Source organism: Melospiza melodia, chromosome 4, assembly GCF_035770615.1.
Source record: "Melospiza melodia melodia isolate bMelMel2 chromosome 4, bMelMel2.pri, whole genome shotgun sequence".
Classification (NCBI taxonomy): domain Eukaryota; kingdom Metazoa; phylum Chordata; class Aves; order Passeriformes; family Passerellidae; genus Melospiza; species Melospiza melodia.
In genome coordinates, this window is record NC_086197.1 from 930,971 (window position 1) to 957,138 (window position 26,168).

The 26,168-nt window shown below is 55.2% G+C and overlaps 1 protein-coding gene across 1 annotated transcript in view; it reads right to left on the minus strand.

Annotated features, from left to right (window-relative positions):
- Positions 1–26,168, minus strand: part of SHANK3 (SH3 and multiple ankyrin repeat domains 3) — a 150,637-nt gene that overhangs the window by 114,374 nt on the left and 10,095 nt on the right. Inside the window, 1 exon segment of the mRNA XM_063155767.1 lies at positions 13,652–13,944. Within this exon segment, the coding sequence (XP_063011837.1) occupies positions 13,652–13,944 (293 nt within the window).

The following is a 26,168-nucleotide window of genomic DNA, read 5'->3' on the forward strand; positions in this document are numbered from 1 at the left end:
TGGATGTTCCCGCTGTGAATTCCAAAGGGAAACAGGGAGAAAAAGGGAATTCACCAGGTTCTCCAGGGGATAGGAGAATGAGGGAGGGAAAGGGGGAGTTTGGGTTTGGAGAGGGCAGGGCTATAGGAAATGAGGAATTCCCAAGGTTTTATGGATAAATTATTTTTTAAAAACCAAAAAAAATTGGATGTTCCCGCTGTGAATTCCAAAGGGAAATCCATAGGGAAAGAGAAGGAGAAAACGGGAATCCACCAGGTTCTCCAGGGAATGGGGGAATGAGGGAGTTGGGGTTTGGAGAGGGCAGAGCTATGAGAAATGAAGAATTCCCATGTTTTTATGGATAAATTATTAAAAGACCCCCCAAAAATTGGGTATTCCCACTGTGAATTCCAAAGGGAAACAGGGAGAAAAAGGGAGTTCTCCAGGTTCTCCAGGGAATGGGGGAATAAAGGAGGGAAAGGGAGCAGTTGGGGTTTGGGGGTTTCGGAGGGGGCAGAGCTATGGGAAATTAAGAACTCCCAAGTTTTCCTGATATTTTTCATAGGACAAACAAAGGAAGATGGATCCGTGTCTGTCCCTAAGGAATTGTCACACTCCGGGCACGGATCTGGACGTGGATCCAAACATGGATTTGGGAATGGATCCCAAATTGGATCCCAACACTGATTCCAGAATGGATTCCAACGTGGATCCCAACATGGATTCGGAAATGGATTCCAACATGGATCCTGGCATGGTTTGGGAATGGATCCAGGCATGGATCCTGACATGGATCTGGGAATGGATCCCAACATGGATCCAGGAATGGATCCCAACGTGGATCCTGACATTGTTCCTCCTAAAGCCAGGCCACAGTTCCAGCCCCAATCCAGGCCCAGGGCACCTTCCCGGCTTTTTTCCAAGGATTCTCTTTGGATTTCTCCCAGGATCCTGGTTTTCTTCCCGATTACTCCTTCCATGCCATCCCAGCAGCATTCCCATTCCCACAGGGTGGAAAATCCCACAGGATTCTCCTGAATTTCCGTGGGTTGGCAGGAGAAGGGATCAGAGCCACAGGATTGGGAATATCCATGGGAATTCCCACCTGGAACTCCCAAATCCCACCTTGGGTCAGGCTGGATGTCACCATTCCCATCATTCCTGACCACAATCCTGGGAAGGAGTTGGGATTTTTGGATATCCAGGGAAAAGCAATCCTGGAGGAGAGGAGGAATCCACAGGAATTTTTTCCATCCTCCAAAGTCAAACTGGGACCAGTTTGCGGAGCCAGCTGGGGAAAAAAAAAGCAGGAATTTGGGGGCTTAGATCATCTCCTGAGGAAAATTCTGGCCCTGCCATTCCTGGAGTTTAATTCCATGATTGGAGAAGCCACTTCCAGCAAAAAAAAATGGGATAAGGGCGAGAGGGAGGATCCAGGAAGCACCTGGAGTTCCTGGAGCCAGAAAAACAAAGGATTTGGGATTTTCCTGTGAATCATGGGTCGATCCATCGGGAAGGGCGTTGGATGTTGTGTCATGCCACAAAACCCAATCCCAAAATCCCATCCGGTGATTCATGGTTCAAAGCTCCGTCCAAAAATCCCGGAATTCCAAACTTGCTGCAGCACTGACAGCCCCGGCCATCCCAATATTCCCAAAGTCCCCAGAATCTTGGAATGTTTCCAGGGAAATCACTCCCCCCACCCCACCCAGCGCTTCCCATGGGATTTGCTCCATCCGTTTTCTGGGATAAAGGTTCCCCACAAGGAAAACCATCAGGAATTTCAAGGAAACACCACAATTCCCTGGAAAAGCCATCCCAGTCCATTCCTGGCAGCTCCTGATCCAACAGATTGAGGCTGGAATTTTCCCTTGGGAAGCAGCACCCTTGCCTCACTTTTCCAGCATTTTTCCAGGATCTTTCCTGATCCCTCAGGAATTCCAGGATCTGCTGGATCTTTGCCCTCGCGTCTCCTTCTTCCCAAAATTCCTTCCCAAATTTTGAACACCTTAACCTTGGAATGTTCTCCCTCCTTTCCTCAGTGCTTTCCAAAAAAAATCCACAACTCATCCTTGGGAATTTCTCCCGTTCCAAGCTCCTTCCCTTCCCCCTGGAGCTGTTCCAGCCCTCCCAGAAATTCTTGGAATTCAGTTCCAGCAGGAGCCTCTGGAAGTGGCTGCTCTGGAACTTTTAATTCAATCCAAATTGAAATTTCCAAATCGGGAATTTCTCAGAATTCCCACCCTTTATATCCAATCCTATTCAAGATTCCAAACCCATTTGGCCACCACATTCCCAGGAAAACCCAACAGTTCAAATTCTCCAGGAATTCTTTCCTGGATTTACCGGTTTTCCATGGAAAATCCCGGATCCGTTCACTGCTCTTTAGGTCACGAAGGCGGCTCCTTCCCAAAAATCCTTTTTCCCTACGGAATCACCACTTAGAATGCCAACATTCCTCCCTCCTCACCCTCTCCATCCCTCCAATCCTGGTGGGAATTCCCATCAGGAATTCCCACAGGAATTCTTTGGAAAATCCAGCACTCACCGACTGCTCCATCCTGGAGCGAAAATTCCCAACTTTTCTCACTGGTGGCTCCATCTTTTCCTTGTCGTCCCTTCGTGTCCCCCTGGATGTTCCAAGGGGACAAAATCCCATGGAAGGAGTATCCCTGTTTTCCATGGAAGGGCTATCCCTGTTTTCCATGGAAGGGCTATCCCTGTTTTCCATGGATCCTCTGGAAGCATCTGCTCCGGAGCTTTGAATCCCAAGCCAAATAAATCCTGGGAATGTTGATAAACTTACCCAACCACTCCCCTCTGGATCAATCCTGCCGGGATTGGTCCAACGCTTCCAGGGGCCGTTCCCAGGAAATTCCAACCTCCAGCTCCACGCTCAGATTCCCAGGAAAAATACAAAATTCTGAGCTGGAGAAAAAAGGGGGAATTTTCCCTCCTATCCCTGTTTTACCTGGTTAAAATTGGGATTTTCCTTCCATTAATTCCCAGCTTGAATTGGAATCCTGCACATTCCTATGGAATTTTCTCTCCTGCCTCCCACAAAAAACAAGGATCTGATTATTTAGTGTGAAACCGCACAAAAAAAAATGTCGGAAAACTCCGAACCAGCCAAGAAAAAACCAAGGATGTGATGCATCCATGCAAAAAAAAATCTGGAAAAATGCAGGTTGAAAATGGTGTGGATAAAAATTCCAACTTTTTGCTGGAAAAATGGGAATTAACCATGGGAAAGCTGAATAATAAATGACAGGATTTTTTTTGATGCAAAATCAAATCGGGGTTTGAATCCGATGAAATTCCAAAGGGGATTTAATGGGAAGGGAGGGAAAAGGAGAAATTGGGCAGGAAATTTCAATTAATAAAGGATTAATTAATAAATTATTAATAAGTTAATATTTATTTATTTATTTATTGCTAATTAATAGAAGTGGGCTTGGATAATAATTCCTCATTTTTGAAATTTTTCAGGGAATTCTTATCAAATTCCAGGCAGGGTTGGATGAGCTTGGAAAAGCCTTCCCAGGTTCCCATTGGAATCTGAGGTTCTTTAAGGACTTTTCCCACCCAAATTTTCCCAAATTCTCAATAAAACCTCCCAGAAATAATTTTCCAGGAAAAAAAAATTCCATCATTCCGAAGGACGAGCTCATTCCTTCTCCTGTTCCTTGCACCAGGCTTCCCTCATTCTGTAAAAAACCAGGATAAAAAAAAAAGCCGGAATTTCTATCGATCCCCGATGGGAACGGGGGGGGAGGATTTGACTGGTTAATTAATCAACCATAATTAATTAGTTAATTGGTGACCCGTGAATGTCAGGATAATTGAAGATCCCGGACAAAGGGGGCTGCGGAATGTTTGATTCCAACCGGGATCATCCCGAAAAATGAGTTTTAACAGCCCGGCTGAAGGAATTTTTCCATGGAAAAGCAAAATTCCTGGAGTGTGGGAATGGATGAGGGTTAATTAATCCTTTTTTGGGGTGATTTGAATTAATTACTTAAAATTTTCATGGATATCAGCATGGAAAAAACTGGAAAAGCTGGAACAATATAAAATGTGGGAATGAGGTGGGATAGGATCTGGGATTAAGCAAAGAAATAAAAAAAAAAAGAAATTTCCATTTGGAAGAGGAGAAGCCAAAGCCCGGAAATCGGCCCAACCCCAAGCCCAGCCCAGGCCCGATGGAAATCTGGGAAGCAAAGGGAAATCCCTCGGGAATGAGGGAGCCCCAGGGCGGCCCAGGGCTTCCAGAAGCTTCCCTGAGAATCCCAGGATGAGCCAGAGCCCGTCCCGAAGGAGCCCCGGAGCCGCCTCTGCTCCAGGCTGAGCCCAAACCCCAAATCCAGCTGGAGTTTTCCAGCCAAAATCCCAAAACCCTCTGGAGATTTCCAGCCCAAACCCCAAACTCCTCCAGAGTTTTCCCAAGTCCCTCTGGAGTTTTCCAGGTCAAATCCCAAACCCCTCTGGAGGTTTCCAGCCCCTTTCCAAATCCCTCTGGAGTTTTCCAGATCTTTCCCAAATCCCTCCGGTGTTTGCCTGTTTTCCAGCCCAAATCCAAAACCCCTCCAGAGTTTTCCCAAATTCCTCCAGAGCTTTCCAGCCCCTTCCCAGCTTCATTCCTTTCCCTGGCCCCACTCCATCCCCTCCTTATCCCGAGGATCTGGAACTTCCCCATGGAATGTGCAAAACTTTCTCCTGCTGCTTCTTTTGTGCTCTGGATCCCAGACATTCCTGAATTCCCTCATTAATTCCAGCCCCTTTTCCACTATTTCCTGCCGGGACAAACTGACCATGGACAGGGAATTCCAGCCTTTTCTTCTCCCTTTTGTATCCATGGGGTTTCCAGATCCAATCCCACGGCATTCCTTAAATGTTCTAATTCCCACTCTCCTCTAGGGATCCCATCTGCATGCCAAGGGAATGAGGGAATCCTGGAGTTCTTGGGATTCCCAGCAGGATCTGTGGGATTTTCCAGCTCCTCCAGGGCACTCCCTTGTGGATCCTCAACGGGAATCCAGACAAGAATTTCCTTCCCTTCCCTTCCCTTCCCAATGGAAGCTGTGAACCCTTCCAAGAGTTCCTTTACCTTCCCCATTCCCACTGTTTTGGGCAATTCCCAGAATTTGACAACCCCCAACTCCAAGATTTTACTGGCCACAAGAAACCCTCAATTTAAGGAATTCTGGGGAAAAAAAAAAATCCCTTTTTTCCTCCTCTTCCTTTTTCTCCTGCTGGAGCTCTTTCATTGCTCCCACATTCCCAAGGAATCCAGCAGATGGAATTCAGAGCCGTTATTCCTGATATTTTTTTTTTTAGGAATATTTCCAAGTGCTCAACTAATTTTCTTTTCATGCCAATTTTTCCTCGCCTCAAATGACTCAGAATCCCTCTTTATTAAGCACGGAATGTGCTCTTCCCGAAAAAAATGGCTGGAAAATGAAAAGATGGGATTGACGTTTTCCATGAAAATTGCCTCAATGGATGCATCCTGTTCCAGCAAATCCGCTTGGGAGGAGAAAAAAAGGGAATTTTGGTCGTAAAATCTTCTAAATTTATTAAATTGCAAATGTGCTGGTCACGGCTTGATCCGAGTCGGATTTTCCTTGGAAAAAGCAGCGGATTGGGAACACGCGGCAGCTCCGGTTATTTGCGGGCGGATTTTGCTGCCGGCGGATTTCTCCCAGATAAAATCGGGAATTGCTCAGATCCCGATCAATCCACTTTGTTTGATTGAGCTCACAGAGGGTGACTTTGCCCCCGGGGCAATTCCCGGGATTTGGGGTTGTGCTGGAATATTTTGGGAGGTTCTGCTGCTCGTCATTGTCTGGAATGTGCCAGGGCAATTGTTTGGGATAAATGGGATTTATTTCCATGGAATTGTTCAAATTTGGGGTGGAAAAAGCCACTTAAATGTGGTGGAACTGCAGCTTTCCAATGTTTCCTCTGGATCGTGGATTGGAAAAACCGGGAAGGGCCTGGAAAAGCCAGGATGGGGCTGGAAAAGCTGGGAAGGGTCTGGAAAAGCCGGGAAGGGTCTGGAAAAGCCGGGAAGGGTCTGGAAAAACTGGGATGGGGCTGGAAAAGCCGGGATGGGGCTGGAAAAGCTGGGAAGGGTCTGGAAAAGCCAGGAAGGGTCTGGAAAAACTGGGATGGGGCTGGAAAAGCCGGGATGGCCATCCATGGAGGAATCCAAGGAATTCCTGGATGGGGCTCTCAGAGCTCCATGATTTGGATCAGGCCCAGCTTGGATTTGATCTTGGAATTCTTTTCCAAGCTCAGGGATTTCAGGATTTATGGTTAAAGCACCTGAATCCTTCCAGGGGATTTTTGGGAATCACTCATTTGATTCCCACCGGTTTTTGGGACACTCTCACTCAGCTCCATCCGGATCCTCCCTCCGGATGCTCCAACGGCCACCAAGGGAAAACAGCTCCCAAAAAAACCCCCAAAAAAGCCACAAAAAGCCTGGAAAAATCCGCAGGCAGCACCTGCAGGAATGGGGACGGGGAAAATGGAAATGGGGAAGAGGGAAAAAAGCGGAGCAGCTGCTCCATTCATGGAGCACGATCCGGCGGATCTGAAAGGAGCCGCATTTCCATGGAAAAACAATGGGAAGCTCCAAGCAAAAAGCAGCTCCCGGCCTGTTTGGAAGCGCTTTGATTCTGCCCTAAAACGGGGGAAAATTCCATTGGAACTCTCGACATCCCAGGGTTTTTGCCGCAGTGCGAAAGCAGGGAAGGATCAAAGGTTTGGGGCCATTCCCAAGGGCCATTCCCTACATCCTGATTTTCCCCTTGCAGGAATCAAATTCTCCTGATTTTCCCTCTTTTTACGGTGTTCCCATGGCTGGAAAGTGGAGAATGGAGATGGGAATTTCGGGATCTAAGTACTGGGAAAACAGGGAATGGAAAAGCTTTGGGATGGAGGCAGGGAATTGGTGCGAAGGGGAGCGATCCCTCATCCCACACTTTTCCATGTTCTCTCTTCCCTTGGAATCCACATTCCCACTCTCATCCCTCACTTTTCCAGGTGTTCCCATCCCTTGGAATCCACATTCCTGTGGGATCTCCACTCTCATCCCTCCCTTTTCCATGTTCTCCCTTTCCTTCCCAGGAATTGGCCACATGGGATGGGCAGGAGCCTCCTCTTCCACATCCCAAAGGAATTCCCAGGCAGAATTCCCATTCCCACCCAGCCTTGGAAGACCGAGGAATCTCCTCAGCAAAGCCGGAGGAAAACTGGGAGGCTCTCGGCTAAAAACCACCTTGGAAGGGAAAAAATGTGGGAATTCCAAGGATTGAGGGATCAGGGCTGGGAGCTCCCAACGCATCCTGGAAAACATCAGGAAAAACCTCTGGAATTCCAACTGGACACTCCCGGTCCATCCAATGCCGGGAGCTGCTCCCAGATAAATCCAGCTGGGATTTTATTTGAATTCCAATTTTTCCATGATTTTGAAGGGAAAAGGAAGAACTCCCAGCATGAAATGGGGAAGGAAAACTTTTGGAAAGTTCCCCCCTGGCTGCACATCCCTGACCTTTCCCAGCTGTTCCCATAAATTCCAGCCCTGGGAATGCCAGCAGCTTCCCGAGGCTGCAGGAGCCTCCCATCTCTCCCCATTCCAGTTTTCCTGGGATGTGCTGAACCTGTGGTTTCTTGGAATGAGTTTTCCCCTGCTTCCAGAGGAAAAACAAATGGAAAACCTCTGGAATCACAGGCAGTGCCAGCCCCCACAGAGCCCATTCCCATGGGATGATCCCAAGGTTTGCTCCAGCACCTCCAGGATTCCATCACCGCTGACAGAGAGGAAAACTCGGCACATTCCCAGGATTTTTCCTGGATTTGCCACCTTTTCCTACCAAAGAAGGAGGCTGCTCCCAAAGCGCTCCCGCCAAATTTCAGGAATGGGTTTTCCCGTGGGATTTAACGGCACAGAATCCATGAATTGTTCCAGAGGAACCAACCCCAGCTCGGGCGTGTTCCTGTCTCCTTAAAATCCGGCTCCGAGCTCGCGGACCCCGTGGGAGGTTGGGATAATTTTATCCCGGGTCTCCACCACCCTTCCCACGGAGCAGCCGGAGGCGGGAATGGCTCTTCCCGAAGGATCCACAGCTCCGGGATGGGACAGGGAAGCTCCAAAGGATCCTCAGGGATTCCTGCACCCCCCTTTTGCCACGATCACATTCCCAGCTCGGGGAGTGATCCAGGTTCTCAAATTCCAAAAAAAATCACAGGTTTGGGAATCTCTGGAGCTCAGGGTGTCCAAGGAAATCAGTTCCCGGCCCTATGGAAAAGCTCCAGGATGGGAAACACCTGGAGCTCCAGGCTGAGCCCGGATCCTGGATCACGGCTGGATTCCTGGAATGCTGCACTGGGATCAGTGGGACATCCCATGGATTGCCTGGAATCTCATAATGGGGTCAATGGGACATTCCATGGATTCCCTGGAATCCTGCACTGGGAGCAGTGGGGACGTCCCCGGCTTCCCAACCTTCTGGACACTCCAGGACATTCCAGACCTGCCTGGACATCCCAGGAAAGTCCAGATGTCCCACCTGGACACCCCAGAACATTCCAGACCCTCTGCTTGGACACCCCAGGACATTCCACGACATTCCAGACCTGCTAGGACATCCCAGGATAGTCCAGAACCCCTGGACACCTCAGGACATTCCAGACCCTCTGCTCAGACAATTCCAGGGTATTCCAGAACCCCTGGACACCTCAGAACATTCCAGACCTGCTCAGACACGTCAGGACATTCCCAACCTCCCACCTGGACACCCCAGGACATTCCAGGACATTCCAGACCCCCTGGACACCTCAGGAAGGTCCAACCTCCTCCATCCACAATCCAAGTGGGAGAACCGGGAATTGGGATCCCATCACGCCACAGGACACTTGGGAAGGGAAGGGAAGGAGAAAAGAGGAGGAAAGACCTCAAAAATTCCTCATTTCCCACAGCCTCATTCCCTGAAAATCTTCCCCATTCTCATGGAATTCCAGAACATTCCAAGCTGGAAAACCCTCCCCAGGATCTCCAAGTCCAAGTCTTGGCCCTGCACAAAATAATCCCAACATTCCCAGCACTGACCCGAGGGCATTGTCCCAAACCTTCCGGAACTCTGGAATGCCGAGGGTTGGGAGCAATTCCAGAGGTTTTGGGAATTGCAGCTCCCTGGAGCAGCTCCACCACCCACCAGGAGCTTTCCCAGGATTTTCCAGGTGTGGGGAATTTAAGCTCTCTTCCCTGGCTCAGATGCAGGTGATAAAAACCGGGATGTGCCGACGGAAAAGGCCCTTCATTCCCAGGAAAACTGGGGGGAGATTTGCACGTGGGAATTCCAGCACTTCCACGGAATCCCAGGGATTTGGGATGAGCAAATTCCAGGAGGGCAGGAAAACTTCCTGGGACTTTCAAACCCCACCTGGAGCCTCCCAGAACAAAGATGGGGATTCCATAACCTGAGCTTTATGGCAGTCCTGACCTCGGGAATGCTGGGATGGAGCCGGACTTGGGGCTGGAAAACTGATGATCCCAAAGAATTCCTTTCCCAGTGATCCCAAAGAATTCCCAGACTGATGATTGAGAGAATTCCATCCCAGTGACCCCAAAGAATTCCCATGCTGGTGATCCCAAAGAATTCCCATCCCCAGCAGAGTTTTTATGGAAGAGCTGGTGGAACACTGGCCGTGGATCTGGAGCTCCAGGCGCACCTCTGTGATGGCTCTTGGCCAGCTCGGTGTCCCCAGAGCCACCAGACACAGGATTGGTGTCCCCAGTGCCACTGGCCACAGACTCGGTGTCCCCAGTGCCACTGGCCTCTGAGAGCTTGGTGTCCCCAGAGCCACCAGACACAGCATTGGTGTCCCCAGTGCCACCAGACACAGCATTGGTGTCCCCAGTGCCACTGACCTCTGCCATCTCTGTGTCCCCAGTGCTACCAGTCACTACCTGCTTGGTGTCCCCAGTGCCACTGACCACAAACTCGATGTCCCCAGTGCCACTGACCTCTGCCAGCTTGGTGTCCCCAGTGCCACCAGACACAGCCCATGAGTACCCATTGTCACTGACCACAGGCTCCATGTCCCCAGTGTCACTGGCCTCTGAGAGCTCGGTGTCACCAGTGCCACCAGGCACTGCCAGGTCGGGGTCCCCAGTGCCACTAACCACAGACTTGATGTCCCCAGTGACACCTGGCTTCTGCCAGCTCCGTGTCCCCAGTGCCACCAGACACAGCCCACGAGCCCCCAGTGCCACTGACCAAAGGCTCAGTGTCCCCAGTGTCACCAGCCTCTGCCAGCTCCGTGTCCCCAGTGCCACGAGACACAGGCTCGATGTCCCCAGTGTCACTGGTCTCTGCCAACCCTGTGTCCCCAGTGCCGCCACCCTGCTGTCCCCGTGGGAACCCCACGCCAGGCCCCAAAAGAGAATTTTTCCTTTCCAAGAGGCTCCAACCCACCTTGGTGCCCTCTGCTCACCCCAGGTCTGTCACCTCAGCCTTGTCACCTCACCCTTGTCACCTCCAGCTGCCCACTCCCCTAATGAGAGCTGTTAATTACCCCATTGCCGCAGCCCTCCAGCTTTTCCTGCCTCTCATTCCCTACAAACACCCCAGTTCCAGGGAATTCCAGGTTCCTGGAGTGCTGTGCCCTCCTGGGTCACTCGGATGGTCACTTCAGGGGTAATGCCTGGGTCACTCCTGGGTTACCCCTGGGGTCACTCCTGGACTTCGGGGTCCCTCTGGGGTCACTCTGGCACATCCCACCAATGGCACTGGCACATGTGCCCCCCATTCCAGCGTCCATCACCCCCACACCATTCCAGGGTCCATCACCCCCACACCATTCCAGGGTCCATCACCCCACACCATTCCAGTGTCCATCACCCCCACACCATTCCAGAGTCCATCACCCCCACACCATTCCAGCATCCATCACCCCACACCATCCCAGTGTCCATCGCCCCCACACCATTCCAGAGTCCAACACCCCCACACCATTCCAGTGTCCATCACCCCCACACCATTCCAGTGTCCATCACATCCACACCATTCCAGTGTCCATCACCCCCACACCATCCCAGTGTCCATCACATCCACACCATTCCAGCGTCCATCACATCCACACCATTCCAGTGTCCATCACCCCCACACCATCCCAGTGTCCATCACATCCACACCATTCCAGCGTCCATCACATCCACACCATTCCAGCGTCCATCACCCCACACCATTCCAGTGTCCATCACCCCACACCATCCCAGTGTCCATCACCCCCACACCATTCCAGTGTCCATCGCCCCACACCATCCCAGTGTCCATCACCCCCACACCATTCCAGTGTCCAACACCCCCACACCATTCCAGTGTCCAACACCCCCACACCATCCCAGTGTCCATCGCCCCCACACCATTCCAGTGTCCATCGCCCCACACCATTCCAGCGTCCATCACATCCACACCATTCCAGTGTCCATCACCCCACACCATTCCAGTGTCCATCACCCCACACCATTCCAGTGTCCATCACCCCACACCATTCCAGTGTCCATCACATCCACACCATTCCAGAGTCCAACACCCCCACACCATTCCAGTGTCCATCACCCCCACACCATTCCAGCATCCATCACCCCCACACCATTCCAGTGTCCATCACCCCCACACCATCCCAGTGTCCATCACCCCCACACCATTCCAGTGTCCATCACCCCCACACCATTCCAGTGTCCATTGCCCCACACCATCCCAGTGTCCATCACCCCCACACCATCCCAGTGTCCATCACCCCCACACCATCCCAGTGTCCATCACCCCACACCATTCCAGTGTCCATCACATCCACACCATTCCAGTGTCCATCACATCCACACCATTCCAGTGTCCATCACATCCACACCATTCCAGTGTCCATCACATCCACACCATTCCAGCATCCATCACCCCCACACCATTCCAGAGTCCATCACCCCCACACCATCCCAGTGTCCATCACCCCACACCATCCCAGTGTCCATCACCCCCACACCATCCCAGTGTCCATCACCCCACACCATTCCAGCATCCATCACCCCCACACCATCCCAGTGTCCATCACCCCCACACCATCCCAGTGTCCATCACCCCCACACCATCCCAGTGTCCATCACCCCACACCATTCCAGTGTCCATCACCCCACACCATTCCAGTGTCCATCACCCCACACCATTCCAGAGTCCATCACCCCACACCATTCCAGTGTCCATCACATCCACACCATCCCAGTGTCCATCACCCCCACACCATTCCAGTGTCCATCACCCCACACCATTCCAGCATCCATCACCCCCACACCATCCCAGTGTCCATCACCCCCACACCATCCCAGCGTCCATCACCCCCACACCATTCCAGTGTCCATCACCCCCACACCATTCCAGTGTCCATCACCCCCACACCATTCCAGTGTCCATCACATCCACACCATTCCATTGTCCATCACCCCCACACCATTCCAGTGTCCATCACCCCCACACCATTCCAGTGTCCATCACCCCACACCATTTCAGTGTCCATCACCCCACACCATTCCAGTGTCCATCACCCCACACCATTCCAGTGTCCATCACCCCACACCATTCCATTGTCCCCCACACCACCACTGTCCAGCCCAGCAGAGAACCCTGGACATGAGTGCCCATCACACAGCAGCACCGCAGCCCCACAGCCTGGCCCTGGAGCCGATCCCAATCTCAGTCCCAGTCCCAATCTCAGTCCCAATCTCAGTCCCAGAGCTACTCCCCGTTCTAGGCTAGTGATGGAGCCGCCCCTGCTGCCCGATCCCAGCCTGGTCCCGGTGCCAATCCCGGTGCCAATCCCGGTCCCAGTCCCGTTCCCGGTCCCGGTGAGTGCGGATCCCTGGGGCGGGGAGCGGCCCCGCGGCGTGGCTGCACCGCAGCACCCCGGGATGGCAGCGGGAGCGGGGGGACACCGGGGTGGGGACACCGGTGACTCGGGCAATGGGACCCGTCCTGCCGGGCCCGTGGCGGGGAGAAGTTTGCCGGGGCGGCGGCGGGGCCGAGAGCGGGCGGGATGCGGGACGGGATGCGGGACGGGATGCGGGTTGCCGCCAGCGCTGGAGCGGCGCCGAACCGGGTGCGGATCGGGGCGCAGATCGGGACCCGACTGAGAGAGGGTCGGGACCGGTCCTGGTGCGGATTGGGGCCGGTCTGAGCGAGGTTTGGAGCCGGCCCGGGTACAGAACGGGGCCGGTCTGAGCGAGGTTTGGGGCCGGTCCGTGCGCGGATCCCGGCGCGGAGCGGGCCCGGTGTGTGAGCGCGGGTGGGGCTGCTCTGGGTGCGGATCGGGGCCGCTCTGGGCTGCGCATCCCGGCGCGGGCGGCTCGCGGTGGCGCTCCCGGTGCGGCTCCCGCTGCGCATCCCGGCTCGGCGCGCTCCCGGTGCGGCTCCCGCTGCGCATCCCGGCTCGGCGCGGTCCCGGTGCGCCTCCCGCTGCGCATCCCGGCTCGGCGCGGTCCCGGTGCGCCTCCCTCCCGGCTCGGTGCGGCTCCCGCCGCGCATCCCGGCTCAGGGCGGTCCCGGCGCGGCGGCGGCCGCTCGGGGCTCCCTCTCTCCCTCCCTCCCGCCCGGTGCCCCCGTTCGGCGCTCACCGTCTGCTGCAGGTCGGGGATGCCGATGCGCACCACGATGGCGCCGGGCGCGGGCTCCTCCATGCGCGCCGGGGCCGCCAGCTTGGGCGAGCGGGGCCCGCCGTGGCCCCGGGCCGGCTCCAGGCGCGGCTCCTCCCGCAGGCCGGGGCTCGGCTCCCCGCTGCTGCTGCTGACGCGGGGCTGGCGCTCCGGCGGCGGCTCCGGCGGCGGCGACTCGGGGCTCTCATGCTTGCTGCCCGCGGGGCTCAGAGGCATGCTCCGTGCGCCGCGGCGGGCGGCCCGCGCCCGCTCCGCTCCCGCACCGGCACCGGCACCGGCTCCGGCTCCGGCTCCGCACCGCGCCGGGGCCGCGCTCAGCGCCCGCCCGGGGCCCTGCGGGGGGAAGCGAGGGGTGAGCGGAGCGGCGGGACAGAGCCGGGAGAGGCATCCCGGAGCCCCGGGAGGAGCCCTGGGACTGGCAAAGCCAGCGGGGAGAAAGCGGAGCTCCCGAGGGATGGGGAAATCTGGGACGGGACACCCGGGATGGACAGGGACACTCCCACAGGGACCCTCTGGAACGTCCCCTCGGGAAGGGCATTCCCCGGGAAAAGTGCAGGAGTGAATTCCCACTCTCCCTATGGGCATTCTCACCAGATTCCACAAACCCTCCCAACAGGGATTGTCCCGAAAAAGTGACCAATCCTCAGGAGAAATCTGGGATGGGACCCCCGGGATGGACAGGGACACCCCCACAGGGACCCTCTGGAACGTCCCCTCAGGAAGGGCATTCCCCGGGAAAAGCCCAGGAGTGAATTCCCACAGGGACCCCCGGGAATATCCCACCAGGAAGGGCATTCCCAAGGACGGAGGAATCTGGGAAGGGACTCCTGGAATCCCCGTTCCCAGCAGGGATTATCCCTCGGGAAAGGATCCCCAGGATGGACATGGACACCCCCACAGGGACCCTCTGGAATATCCCTCCGGGAAGGGCCATTCCCAAGGAAAAGTCCAGGAGTGAATTCCCACTCTCCCCATGGACATTCCCACAGGGATCCTCTGGAATATCCCTCAGGAAGGAGAAATTCCTCATGAGAAATCTTAAAGGGGATCCCTGGACCCCAAAAATTCCCCCAGCTGGGCCCATTCCCTCAAGAAATCTGGGACCGGCCCCACTTTTCACATGGAATCTCCTCGGGAATTCCATGGAATTTTCCCAGCAGGATCCATCCCCTAAAGGGACCCCACAAAGAAACTTTGGGATCCCACCCCGAGGGATGAGGAAAAACAGCGGGAGAACCCCAAAATTCCAGTCGGGAAAATGCACTTGGGAAGGAGAAAAATCAGGATAAACAGGGAAAACCACCGGGATCCTCCTGCCCTGTGGCCTGGCATAGACAGGAAACCCCTTTGGATCCCTTCGCATCCATGCCCCAATCCCATCCCAAATTCTCCTCCCTCCCTTTCCCAAATCCTGGATTTGATTTATTCCCATTTTTTCCCCCTCTCTCTGCCTTGTTATCCCACAAATGGAGTGCTCCAGATGGCGATCCCTGGGATTTTCCCTTTTTTTTTTCCATCCCTCATTAGTTCCCAATAATTTTAAGGCCCTGTCTGGGAAAGGCTGGAAAAAATGCCACGATGGAATAATTCCCCAAATTCCATTTTGCAGAGTCATTTTCCCTCCTTAAATCCACTTTTTTGCTCATGAAATCAAAAAATTTCCACTTTTCTTTCCCAAGGAATCCATGGAATCTTTTAGGAATCACAACCCAAAGAGTCTCATTCCAATAGCCGGGGAAAAAAAGGTTGGAAAAGCTTCCAAGGGAGCTAGAAAAATATTACAAGACTTTTTTTTTCCTGCAGTGGTGTTTTCCTTGAATTTCTGAGAATTCCTTGGATTTCTGAGCATTCCCAAGAGGGTCAGAGCAGAGTCTCCTTCCCTCCTTTTCCTTCAGGAACAGAATTCCCAGATTTCCCACCCTTCTTCCCATCATTTTGGGATTATAAATCTGGAGCCTCGCCCAAATTCCAGCGCTGGGAGCAGCAATTCCAGAGGGAACAGAAATTCCAGAGATGACAGAAATTCAGAGGGAAATTCCAGAGGGAGTCCAGCTGGGAGAACCCTGGGAAAAGGGCAGCAGGATGGGGAGACCCGGAAAGGATTTTTGGGAATTTTTGGGGGGATTTTTTGGGTGGATTTTCAGATTGGATTGGAGCTTTTCCCTGGAATTGAAATTTCTCCCCGGGATTGGAATTTTCCCCTGGGGTTGGATTTTTTCCCTGGGCCTGGCACTTTTCCCTGGCAGAATCCAGGTTAAATTCCCTCCCTTTCCCAACTTTCCCAGTTTTCCCAAGCCCAGGGACGGCTGGGAAGCTGCTGCCTCCTCCTCAGTCCCACATCCCCATCCAGAAAACCCGGGATCCTTTGGGAAAAGGGATTTTTGGGAAGCACCTGGCTCGGCGTGTGCCCAGGTGAGGCCATTCCCGAGCTTTTTCTGGGAAAACCAGCCAGGAATGACAGGGCCGAGGGAGACCTGGTGTCCTGCTGGGATCGCTGGGATCGCTGGGAATGGGCCCAGGAAGAGCTGGGAAAATCCTGACTGGGATTTTCCAGTCCTGGAATTGCCACTGCCTGGCCACACGGGAGAGGGGTCCTGGATCCCAAACAATTCCTGCCCTTCCAGGGATCCCAAACAATTCCTGCCCTTCTTTCCATGGATCCCAAACGATTCCTGCTCTTCCAGGGATCCTGAACAATTCCTGCCCTTCTTTCCATGGATCCCAAACAATTCCTGCCCTTCCAGGGATCCCAAACAATTCCTGCCCTTCTTTCCATGAATCCCAAACAATTCCTGCCCTTCCAGGGATCCTGAACAATTCCTGCCCTTCTTTCCAGGAATCCCAAAAGATTCCTGCCCTTCCAGGGATCCTGAACAATTCCTGCCCTTCTTTCCAGGAATCCCAAAAGATTCCTGCCCTTCCAGGGATCCCAAACAATTCCCGCCCTTCTTTCCAGGACCCCAAACAATTCCTGCCCTTCTTTCCAGGAATCCCAAACTATTCCTGTCCTTCCAGGGATCCCAAAAGATTCCTGCCCTTCTTTCCACAGATCCCAAACAATTCCTGCTCTTCCAGGGATCCTGAACAATTCCTGCCCTTCTTTCCACAGATCCCAAACAATTCCTGCCCTTCTTTCCAGGAATCCCAAAAGATTCCTGTCCTTCCAGGTATCCCAAAAAATTCCTGCCGTTCTTTCCAGGAATCCCAAACTATTCCTGTCCTTCCAGGTATCCCAAACAATTCCTGTCCTTCTTTCCATGGATCCCAAACTATTCCTGTCCTTCCAGGGATCCCAAATGATTCCTGCCCTTCTTTCCAGGGACCCCAAATTATTCCTGTTCTTCCAGAGCTGGATCCAGCCCTGTGGCTCCGGCTGCCAAAGCCTCACCTGGATCAGGGATCCTGGAAGGATCAGGAATCCAGACCCTCCCTGGATCAGGGATCGGGGATTCAATCCCTCACCTGGAAAAACCTGGGGGCCAGGACTGGAAGGATCTGGGGTCAAACCCTCACCTGGAATTCTCAGGGGAGCCAAACCTCACCTGGATCAGGGATCCCATCCCTCTCCCGAAAGAACCAGGGAGCCTGGAAAGATGAGGAATCCTGGAAGGATCAAACGGGCCAAGCCCAGCCCTGGAAGGATCTGGAGACAATCCCTGTCCTGGAAATATCTGGGAGCCTGGAAAGATCAGGGAGCCAAAGCCTCATCTGGATCAGGGAATGTGGAAGGACCAGTGGGCCAAAATCCCTCACCCGGATCAGGGATCCTGGAAGGATCAGGAGCATGAAACCTGGAAAGATCAGGGATCCAATCCCTGCCCTGGAAGGATCTGGGATCCAATCCCTCACCTGGAAAAACCAGGGAGCCCAAAGCCTCACCTGGATCAGGGATCCTGGAAGGATCAGGGAACCCCAATCCTCACCTGGAAGGATCTGGACAGCCTGGAAGGTTCAGGGAGTCACAACCTTGGCTGGATCAGGGATCCAGACCCTGCCCTGGAATTCTCAGGGGAGCCAAACCCTGCCCTGGAAGGATCGGGGATCCAATCCCCCTCTGGGAAGGATCAGGGAGGGGATCTGGAGCCAATCCCTCACCTGGAACAACCAGGGAGCCAAAATCCCTCACCCGGATCAGGGAGCCAGACCCTCCTACAAGGATCAGGGATCCAACCCTGTCCTGGAAGGATCAGGGATCCAATCCCTCCTGGAAGGCTCGGGAATGTCACTCGGGCCGGGCCTGGGGACAACCGGCGCCGTTTGTCACCCGCGGGGCCGTTCCTGAGTGACCCTGGAACCCTCGGGAATGGGGACACGGGGACACGGGGACTGTCCCGCGGGGCTGGCAGTGCCACCGTGGCTGGCGGTGCCACCGGGGCCGATCCCTGGGGCGGTGCCAGCCCCGTGCCAGCCCTGCCAGGCTGTCCCCGCGCTTATCTGGCCACGGCGAGGTCACCGCTGCTGTCCCCAAGCCACGTGACGGGGACACGGGGACAGCGGCCCGGGCCAGCCCCGCGTGTCCTTTGTCACCGCGGGGGGGTCGGGGACAAAGCCGGGGACGGGGACAGGGGACAAGCACAGAAAGAGGAGACACAGACAGGAGCAGGGGAAGGGGACGGGGAAAGGGACAGGGACAGGAGAAAGGACAGAAGAGGAAGGGACAGGGACAGGAGAAGGGACAGGAACAGGGGGAGGGAGCAGGAACAGGGAAGGGACAGGATCAGGATTGTCCCCCTGGAGTCCCCGCCCGTGCCAGGACACGGGGACAGCGCGGGGAGCATCGATCGCCCGCGGGCGGCCGCAGTGTCCCCGCAGTGTCCCCGCAGTGTCCCCAGCGCCTGCCGGGTAATTCCATGGATTTTTCCTCTCCCGCTCTTCCAGGGGCACTGGGACAGCGCGGAGGGGCCGGAGCGGGCATTAAAGGGCGAGCACCACCCCCTTGGGGACATGGGGACACCAGCGGGACAAGGGGGCACATCAGTGTCCCCAAATGTCCGGCACAGGGACAGGGCCACCCCTGAGCAGGGCCGGGAATGGGGGGGAATTCAGGGATCCCGGGCAGAGCTTTTTGGGATTCTCCGGATTTCTGGAATAGGATCAGGGAACGACAGAATGGGAGGGGACATGAACAATCACCCAGTGCCACCACCTGGGGACACCTGCCACTGTGCCAGGCTGCTCCAAACCCCATCCCAGGGATCAGGGGCAGCCCCAGCTGCTCTGGCAATGCCAGCCCAGGCAGGAATTCCTCATTGCCAAGATGCCACCCATGGCTGGGAGCCATTCCCTGTGTGCTGTCCCTCCATCCTTTGGGATTTTTCCCTCTCCCTGTTTCCTGCAGCTCCTTCAGGCTCTGGACTCCAAAACTGGGTCAGCCCGGAGCTCCTGATTTCCAGGATGAACGTTCCTGATTTTCCTGGAGCTCCTGTGCCCAGGATGGACATTCCCGATTTTCCTGCTGGAGCTGCTCCATCCTTGTCCGGCCCTTCCGGGATGATCCCAGAGTTTGGTGCCACAAAATCCCAAAACTCCCGGTGGTCCCAGCCCCTGGGGAGGGGTCTGGGGACAGAAATTTGGGGACAGGAGGGAGATTTGGGGACAGGGCAGAGAGCTGGGGACAGGAGGGAGGTTTGGGGGACAGGAGAGAGATTTGGGGACAGGAGAGAGATTTGGGGACAAGAGAAGGATTTGGGGACAAAAGAAGGATTTGGGGACAGGCCACAGATTTTGGAGTCAGGAGGGAGGTCTGGGGACAAGTGAGGGATTTAGGGACAGGAGAGACGTTTGGGGATAGGACAAGGATTTTGGGGACAGGACAGATTGGGGGCAGGAAGTAGATTAGGGGACAGGGCAGGGATTTTGGGGACAGGACAGATTTGGGGACAGGACACAGATTTAGGGACAGGACACAGATTTAGGGACAGGAAGGAGATTTGGGGACAGGACACAGATTTAGGGACAGGACACTGATTTTTGGGGACAAGACAAATTTGGGGACAGGACACAGATTTAGGGACAGGACACAGATTTTGGGGACAGGACAGATTTGGGGACAGGACAGAAGTCCAGGGACAAGTCACAGGTTTGGGGACAGGAGAGAGATTTGGGGACAGGAGAGAGGCCTAGGGACAAGAGAGGGATTTGGGGACAGGCCACAGATTTTGGGGACAGGAGGGAGGTCTGGGGGCAGGAGGGAGATTTGGGGACAAGAGAGAGGATTGGGGACAGGACACAGATTTAGGGACAGGACAGGGGTTTGGGGACAGAATACAGATTTTGGGGACAGGAGGGAGATTTTGGGACAGGACAGAAGTCTGGGGACAGGAGAGGGGTCTGGGGACAGGACAGAGATTTTGGGGCCTCCCCTGTCACCTCCTCCATGCCAGCAACGTCCCCCCGGTTCCGGGAATGTCCCCCCTGGATCGGGAACGTCCCCCCGGTTCCGGGAATGTCCCCCTGGATCGGGAACGTCCCCCCGGTTCCGGGGCTCCCCCATCCCGCTCCGTATCCATGGGAACGTTCCCGGCACCGTCACCATGGAAACCGCAGCGCCACGCGCGGCACTGCGGGACCTGCGCACCTGGGAGGGACAGAGGGACACGGACAGAGGGACACGGACAGAGGGACAGAGGGACACGGACAGAGGGACAGAGGGGACAGAGGGATGGGGACAGAGGGATGGGGACAGAGGGACAGGGATGGGGACAGAGGGACACGGACAGAGGGACAGAGGGATGGGGACAGAGGGACAGGAATGGGGACAGGGACAGAGGGACACGGACAGAGGGACACGGACAGAGGGACAGAGGGATGGGGACAGAGGGACAGGGATGGGGACAGGGACAGAGGGACAGAAGGGACAGCACCAGAGGGGACAGAGGGCACAGCAACAAAGAAGACACGGGGACAGAGCCAGAGGGACAGGAATGAGGACCGGGAGAGAGGGGACAGAGGGGACAGGGACAGGGGGGACAGAGAGACAGGAATGGGGACAGGAATCGGGACAGGGGGACAGAGGGACAGGAATTGGGACAGATGAGACAGCAAAAGAGGGGACAGAGGGCACAGCGACAGGGGGGACGTGGACAGAGGGACGGACATGGGGGACAGGGACAGAGGCGACAGAGGGGTCAGAGTGGACAGGAATGGGGACAGGGGCAGAGGGACAAGGATGGGGACAGAGGGACAGGAATGGGGACAGATGGGACAGCAAAAGAGGGGACGGGGATAGGGATGACACAGACAGAGGAGACAGAGGGACAGGAAGGGCGACAGGGGGGACAGGAATGGGGACAGGGACAGAGGGACAGAGGGGACAGAGCTGTGCTTGTACAGGACACAGGACATCCCTGCCAGGGCTGGAGCATTCCCGGACCCCCCAGACCCCACAGACCCCTGGACGGACCAGACCCCCCCGCCCCACAGCAGCTCCCGCCTGGAGCGCCAGCATTCCCATGGATGGGCACAGGAGCGGGCCCGGAGCCGCGCAGGGACAATTCCAGAGCCCCCAGTGCCACCAGGAGACCAACAAATCCCACCCGGCGGCGCCCACAATTCCCGCTCCCATCCCAGGAAATCCCCGGTGCCACCCGGGACAGCTCGGCGGTGGCACTGCCGCGTCCTGTCCCCTCTGCCGCCTCCACTGACCCCAAAGCCGCCGGGAATCCCGGCGATTGCACGGAGGCGTCGGTGGGACACGCCGGAGCCCATCCCGGGGCTTGGAGCTCACCTGGTCCCGGGAATTCCGCGCTGCCCGAGCCGCCCGGAGCTGGATCCGGCCGGGACAAACATCCCGGGCCCCCCCGGCAGCGGCGCCGCTAATGGGATCAGCCCCGCTCCATCTGCTCGGCGGGGCCGCGCTAATCCCGAGCCAGACCCGGGACAGGCCGGGAAACGGCAGCGGGGTACCGGGAACGGGGGGGAATGAATTCTGGGAATGGCGGGGAAATTCTGGGAATGTCGAGGGGAATTAATTCCGGGAATGGCGGGGAAATTCTGGGAATGGCAGGGAAATTAATTAATTCTGGGAATGGCGGGGAAATTCTGGGAATGGCAGGGAAATTAATTAATTCTGGGAATGGCAGGGAAATTAATTAATTCTGGGAATGGCGGGGAAATTCTGGACATTGGAGAAATTACAGGAATCGGGGAGAAAATACGGGAATTAAGGGAAAACTAATTATGGGAATCGAGGAGAAATTGCTGGAATTAGTGGGGAAAATAATTACGGGAATCTGGGGAGGAATTACAGGATTCAGAGAGAAATTCTGGGAATCGTGGATAAATTACGGAAATTGAGGAGAAATTACGGGAATTGGGGAGGAATTACAGGGATCAGGGAGAAATTCTGGGAATCGCAGGGAAATTCCAGAAATCAGAGAGAAATTCTGGGAATTGAGGAGAAATTACGGGAATCGGGGAGGAATCCCAGGGATCAGGGAGAAATTCCAGGAATCGGGGAGAAATTCCAGGAATCACAGGGAAATTACAGGAACTGGGGAGAAATTCTTGGAATTTGGAGAAATTCCAGGAGTCAGAGAGAAATTCTGGGAATTGAGGAGAAATTCTGGGAATTGGGGAGGAATTCTGGGAACTGGGAAGCAATCCCAGGAATTGGGGAGAAGTTACAGGATTCAGGGAGAAATTCTGGGAGTCACGGAGAAATTACGGGAATTGAGGAGAAATTCCACAAATTGTGGAGGAATTCTAGAAATTGGGGCAAAACCCCAGGAATCAAGGAGAAATCGTGGGAACTGGGGAGGAATCCCAAGAATCAGGGGGAAATCTGGGAATTACAGAGAAATTCCAGGAATCGGGGAGAAATCACGGGAACCAGGGAGAAATTCCGGGAAGTGGGGAGAAATCCAGGGAATCGCTGAGAAATTCCAGGAATTGCTGAGAAACTCTGGGAATTGGGGCAAAATCTCAGGAATCGAGGAGAAATTCTGGGAACCGGGAAGAAATCCCAGGAAACGCAGAGAAATCCAGGAATCAGGGAATGGCGCTGTCACCCCACCACGACATGCCGGGAGTCTGGCACCAGCGGGAGACTCCAGACGCGCATTCCAGAGGGAGAACAGCTTGGGAAAGCTCCCACATCCCCACATTCCCGCATTCTCACGTTCCCGTGTTCCCACGTTCCCGCATTCCCTCCCACAGCCAGCAGGGCAGGGAAGCGCCTGCAGCAGCCGGAGTGGGAGAACGGGGTTTGGAATGGTTTGGAATGGTTGGAAATGGTCGGGAATAAAGTGCTGGAAGTGCATTGCAGGGGTTCTGGGGTGAGGCTGGAGCCGGGAGAAGCCCCCTGGGCTCCGCTGGAATTCCCATTCCTTGGTTGGACCCCCGGTTCCCAGGATTTCATCCCAAAGCCTGGCACGGGCAGGGAAGGGGCCGGGAGAGCTCCTGGGGTGTCCCTGTGGGAATTCCAGGTGCAGTCCTGGGATGGGATGGGATGGGATGGGATGGGATGGGATGGGATGGGATGGGATGGGATGGGATGGGATGGGATGAGCCTGGGGACAGGAGCTGGAATCCCAAATCCTGATGATTCCCAGCACCAGGAACAGCAGCAGGTCTTGGGCTGGTTTGGGACTGGGATCGGAATTGGAATTGGGATCGGGTTTGGGATTGGGATTGAGATCAGGATCAGGATTGGGATCAAGATTGGCGTTGTGATTGGGATCAGGATCAGGATTGGGATCTGGACTGGTGTTGATCAGGATTGAGATCAAGATTAGGATTAGGATCAGGATTGGGATCTTTTCCAGGAACAGAGAAGCCCTGAGGGCCACAGGAAGATGTCAGAGCAGAGATTGGGAAAATCCCTAAGGAAAACCCTCCTGGCGGGAGGTTTGGATCAGGAGGATCCGGACACTTTTCCTGGGATCTGTCCCCTCCCTGTCCCCATCCCAGTGCCAGGAACAGCCGGAGCTTCCAAAGGTCCAGGAGAAGCGCCACGGCTCCGGGGGGCCCTGCCCAGCCACATTCCCATGGGATTTTCCTGGAGGGATCTGCCCAGCCACATTCCCATGGGATTTTCCTGCAGGGCCCTGCCCAGCCACATTCCCATGGGATTTTCCTGCTGATGGCACATCCCAGAGCCTCACCCAATCCTGCCTCGCTCACAGCCAGCACCGCTCGGAGCCTTTCCAGCCTTTCCCAGTTTTCCCAACTTTTCCCATTCCTGCCCTCAACTTTCCACACCTGAACTAGGACCGTTCTGAGCCCTGCCAGCCTTTTCCAGTTTCCCCAATTTTTCCCAGCCTTTCCCAGTTTCTTCCCGCCTTTCCCAACTTTTCCCATTCCCATTCCTGCCCATAGGGACCGATCTGAGCCCTGCCAGTCTTTTCCAGCCTTCCCCAGTTTTTCCCAGTTTTTCCAGCCTTCTCCAGCTTTTCCCAGCCTTTCCCCAATCCCATTCCTGGAATGGGACTGCTCTGAGCTCTGCCACCCTTTCCCAGTTTTTCCCATTCCCATTCCCATCTCCCATCCCTGATCCCCAGAAGAGTTTTCTGGCTGGATCCCCCAGCCCAGGGGCTGCAGGGACATTCCTGGTTGGCATTCCCGGCTGGATCCCCGGCCTTAGGGCCATTCCCAGCTGAATCCCCCATCCCAGGGCCACATCCCACTCCAGGGCCATTCCCGGCTGGATCCTCCAGGCCCATTCCCAGCTGCATTTCTGACTGGATTCCCTGCCCCAGGACCATTCCCAGCCCACATTCCCAGCTGGATCTCCCACCCCAGGGCCATTCCCAGCTGGATTCCCCGCTCCAGGGCCATTCCCAGCTGGATCTCCCACCCCAGGGCCATTCCCGGCTGGATTCCCAGCCCCAGGGCCATTCCCAGCACCAGGGCCATTCCCAGCCCCAGGGCCATTCCCAGCCCCATTCCCAGCTGGATTCCCAGCCCCAGGGCCATTCCCAGCTGGATTCCCAGCCCCAGGGCCATTCCCAGCTGGATTCCCCAGCCCCAGGGCCATTCCCAGCTGGATTCCCAGCCCCAGGGCCATTCCCAGCTGGATTCCCAGCCTCAGGGCCATTCCTAGCTGGATTCCCAGGGCCATTCCTGGCTGGATTCCCAGCCCCAGGGCCATTCCCAGCTGGATTCCCCGCCCCAGGGCCATTCCCAGCTGGATTCCCCACCCCAGGGCCATTCCCAGCCCCATTCCCAGCTGGATCCCAGGGCAGGCTCACCTGGCAGCAGAGTCACAGCCGCGCTCACAGCGCTCCCTCCTCATCCACCTGCGGGGACAGAGGGGACACGTCAGAGCATTCCCGGGAATGGGAACGCTGGGAATGCATCCGTGGGCACCGCGGGTGGCGGGAGGGTGGGAATAGGAGAATTCCCAGGAAAGGGACGGCAGGGACAGGGAAGGGCACCTCTGGTGTCACAGGGAAGTCAGAATTCCGAGCTCTGAGAATTCCTGATGCACAAATCCATCCTTATCCCGAGAATTCCTGCCACAGGAGCCCATCCTTATCCTGAGAATTCCTGATGCGCAAATCTGTCCTTATCCCGAGAATTCCTGATGCACAAACCTGTCCTTATCCCGAGAATTCCTGATGCACAAACCCATCCTTATCCTGAGAATTCCTGATGCACAAATCTGTCCTTATCCCGAGAATTCCTGACACAAACCCATCCTTATCCCGAGAATTCCTGCCACAGGAGCCCATCCTTATCCTGAGAATTCCTGATGCACAAATCTGTCCTTATCCTGAGAATTCCTGATGCACAAATCTGTCCTTATCCCGAGAATTCCTGACACAAACCCATCCTTATCCCAAGAATTCCTGTTTCACAAACCCGTCCTTATCCCACGCTGTCCCAGTGAGGGCTCCAGGGAACATCCCAGGGATCAGGGAGAGGGATGCAGGAACCTGGCTCAGCAGGAGCCGTGGATGCTTCTCCCACCCTGGATCAGTGAGATCCTCCAACACTTTTCCCACCCCAGATCAGTGGGATCGTCCACTTTTCCCACTCTGGACCAGTGGGATCCTCCACTTTTTTTCACCCTGTATCAGTGGGATCTTGCAGCACCAATCCCACCATAGATCAATGGGGTTCTTCCCACAATTTTCCGACCCCAAATCAGCGGGATCCTCCACTTTTCCCACATGGATCAGCGGGAATCCTCCAGCACTTTTCCCACCCTGCATCAGTGGGATCCTCCGCTTTTTTTCACCCTGTATCAGTGGGATTTTCCAGCACCGGTTCCATCATGAATCAATGGGGTTCTTCCCACGCTTTTCCCACTCTGGATCAGTGGGATCCTCCACTTTTCCCACCCTGGATAAATGGGAATCCTCCGGCACTTTTCCCACCCCAGATCAGGGAGATTCTCCAGCACCAATCCCACTCTGGATCATTGGGATCTTCCAGCACTAATCCCACCATGGATCAATGGTGTTCTTCCCACACTTTTCCCACCCCAAATCAGTGAGATCCTCCACTTCTCCCACCCCAAATCAGTGCGATTCTC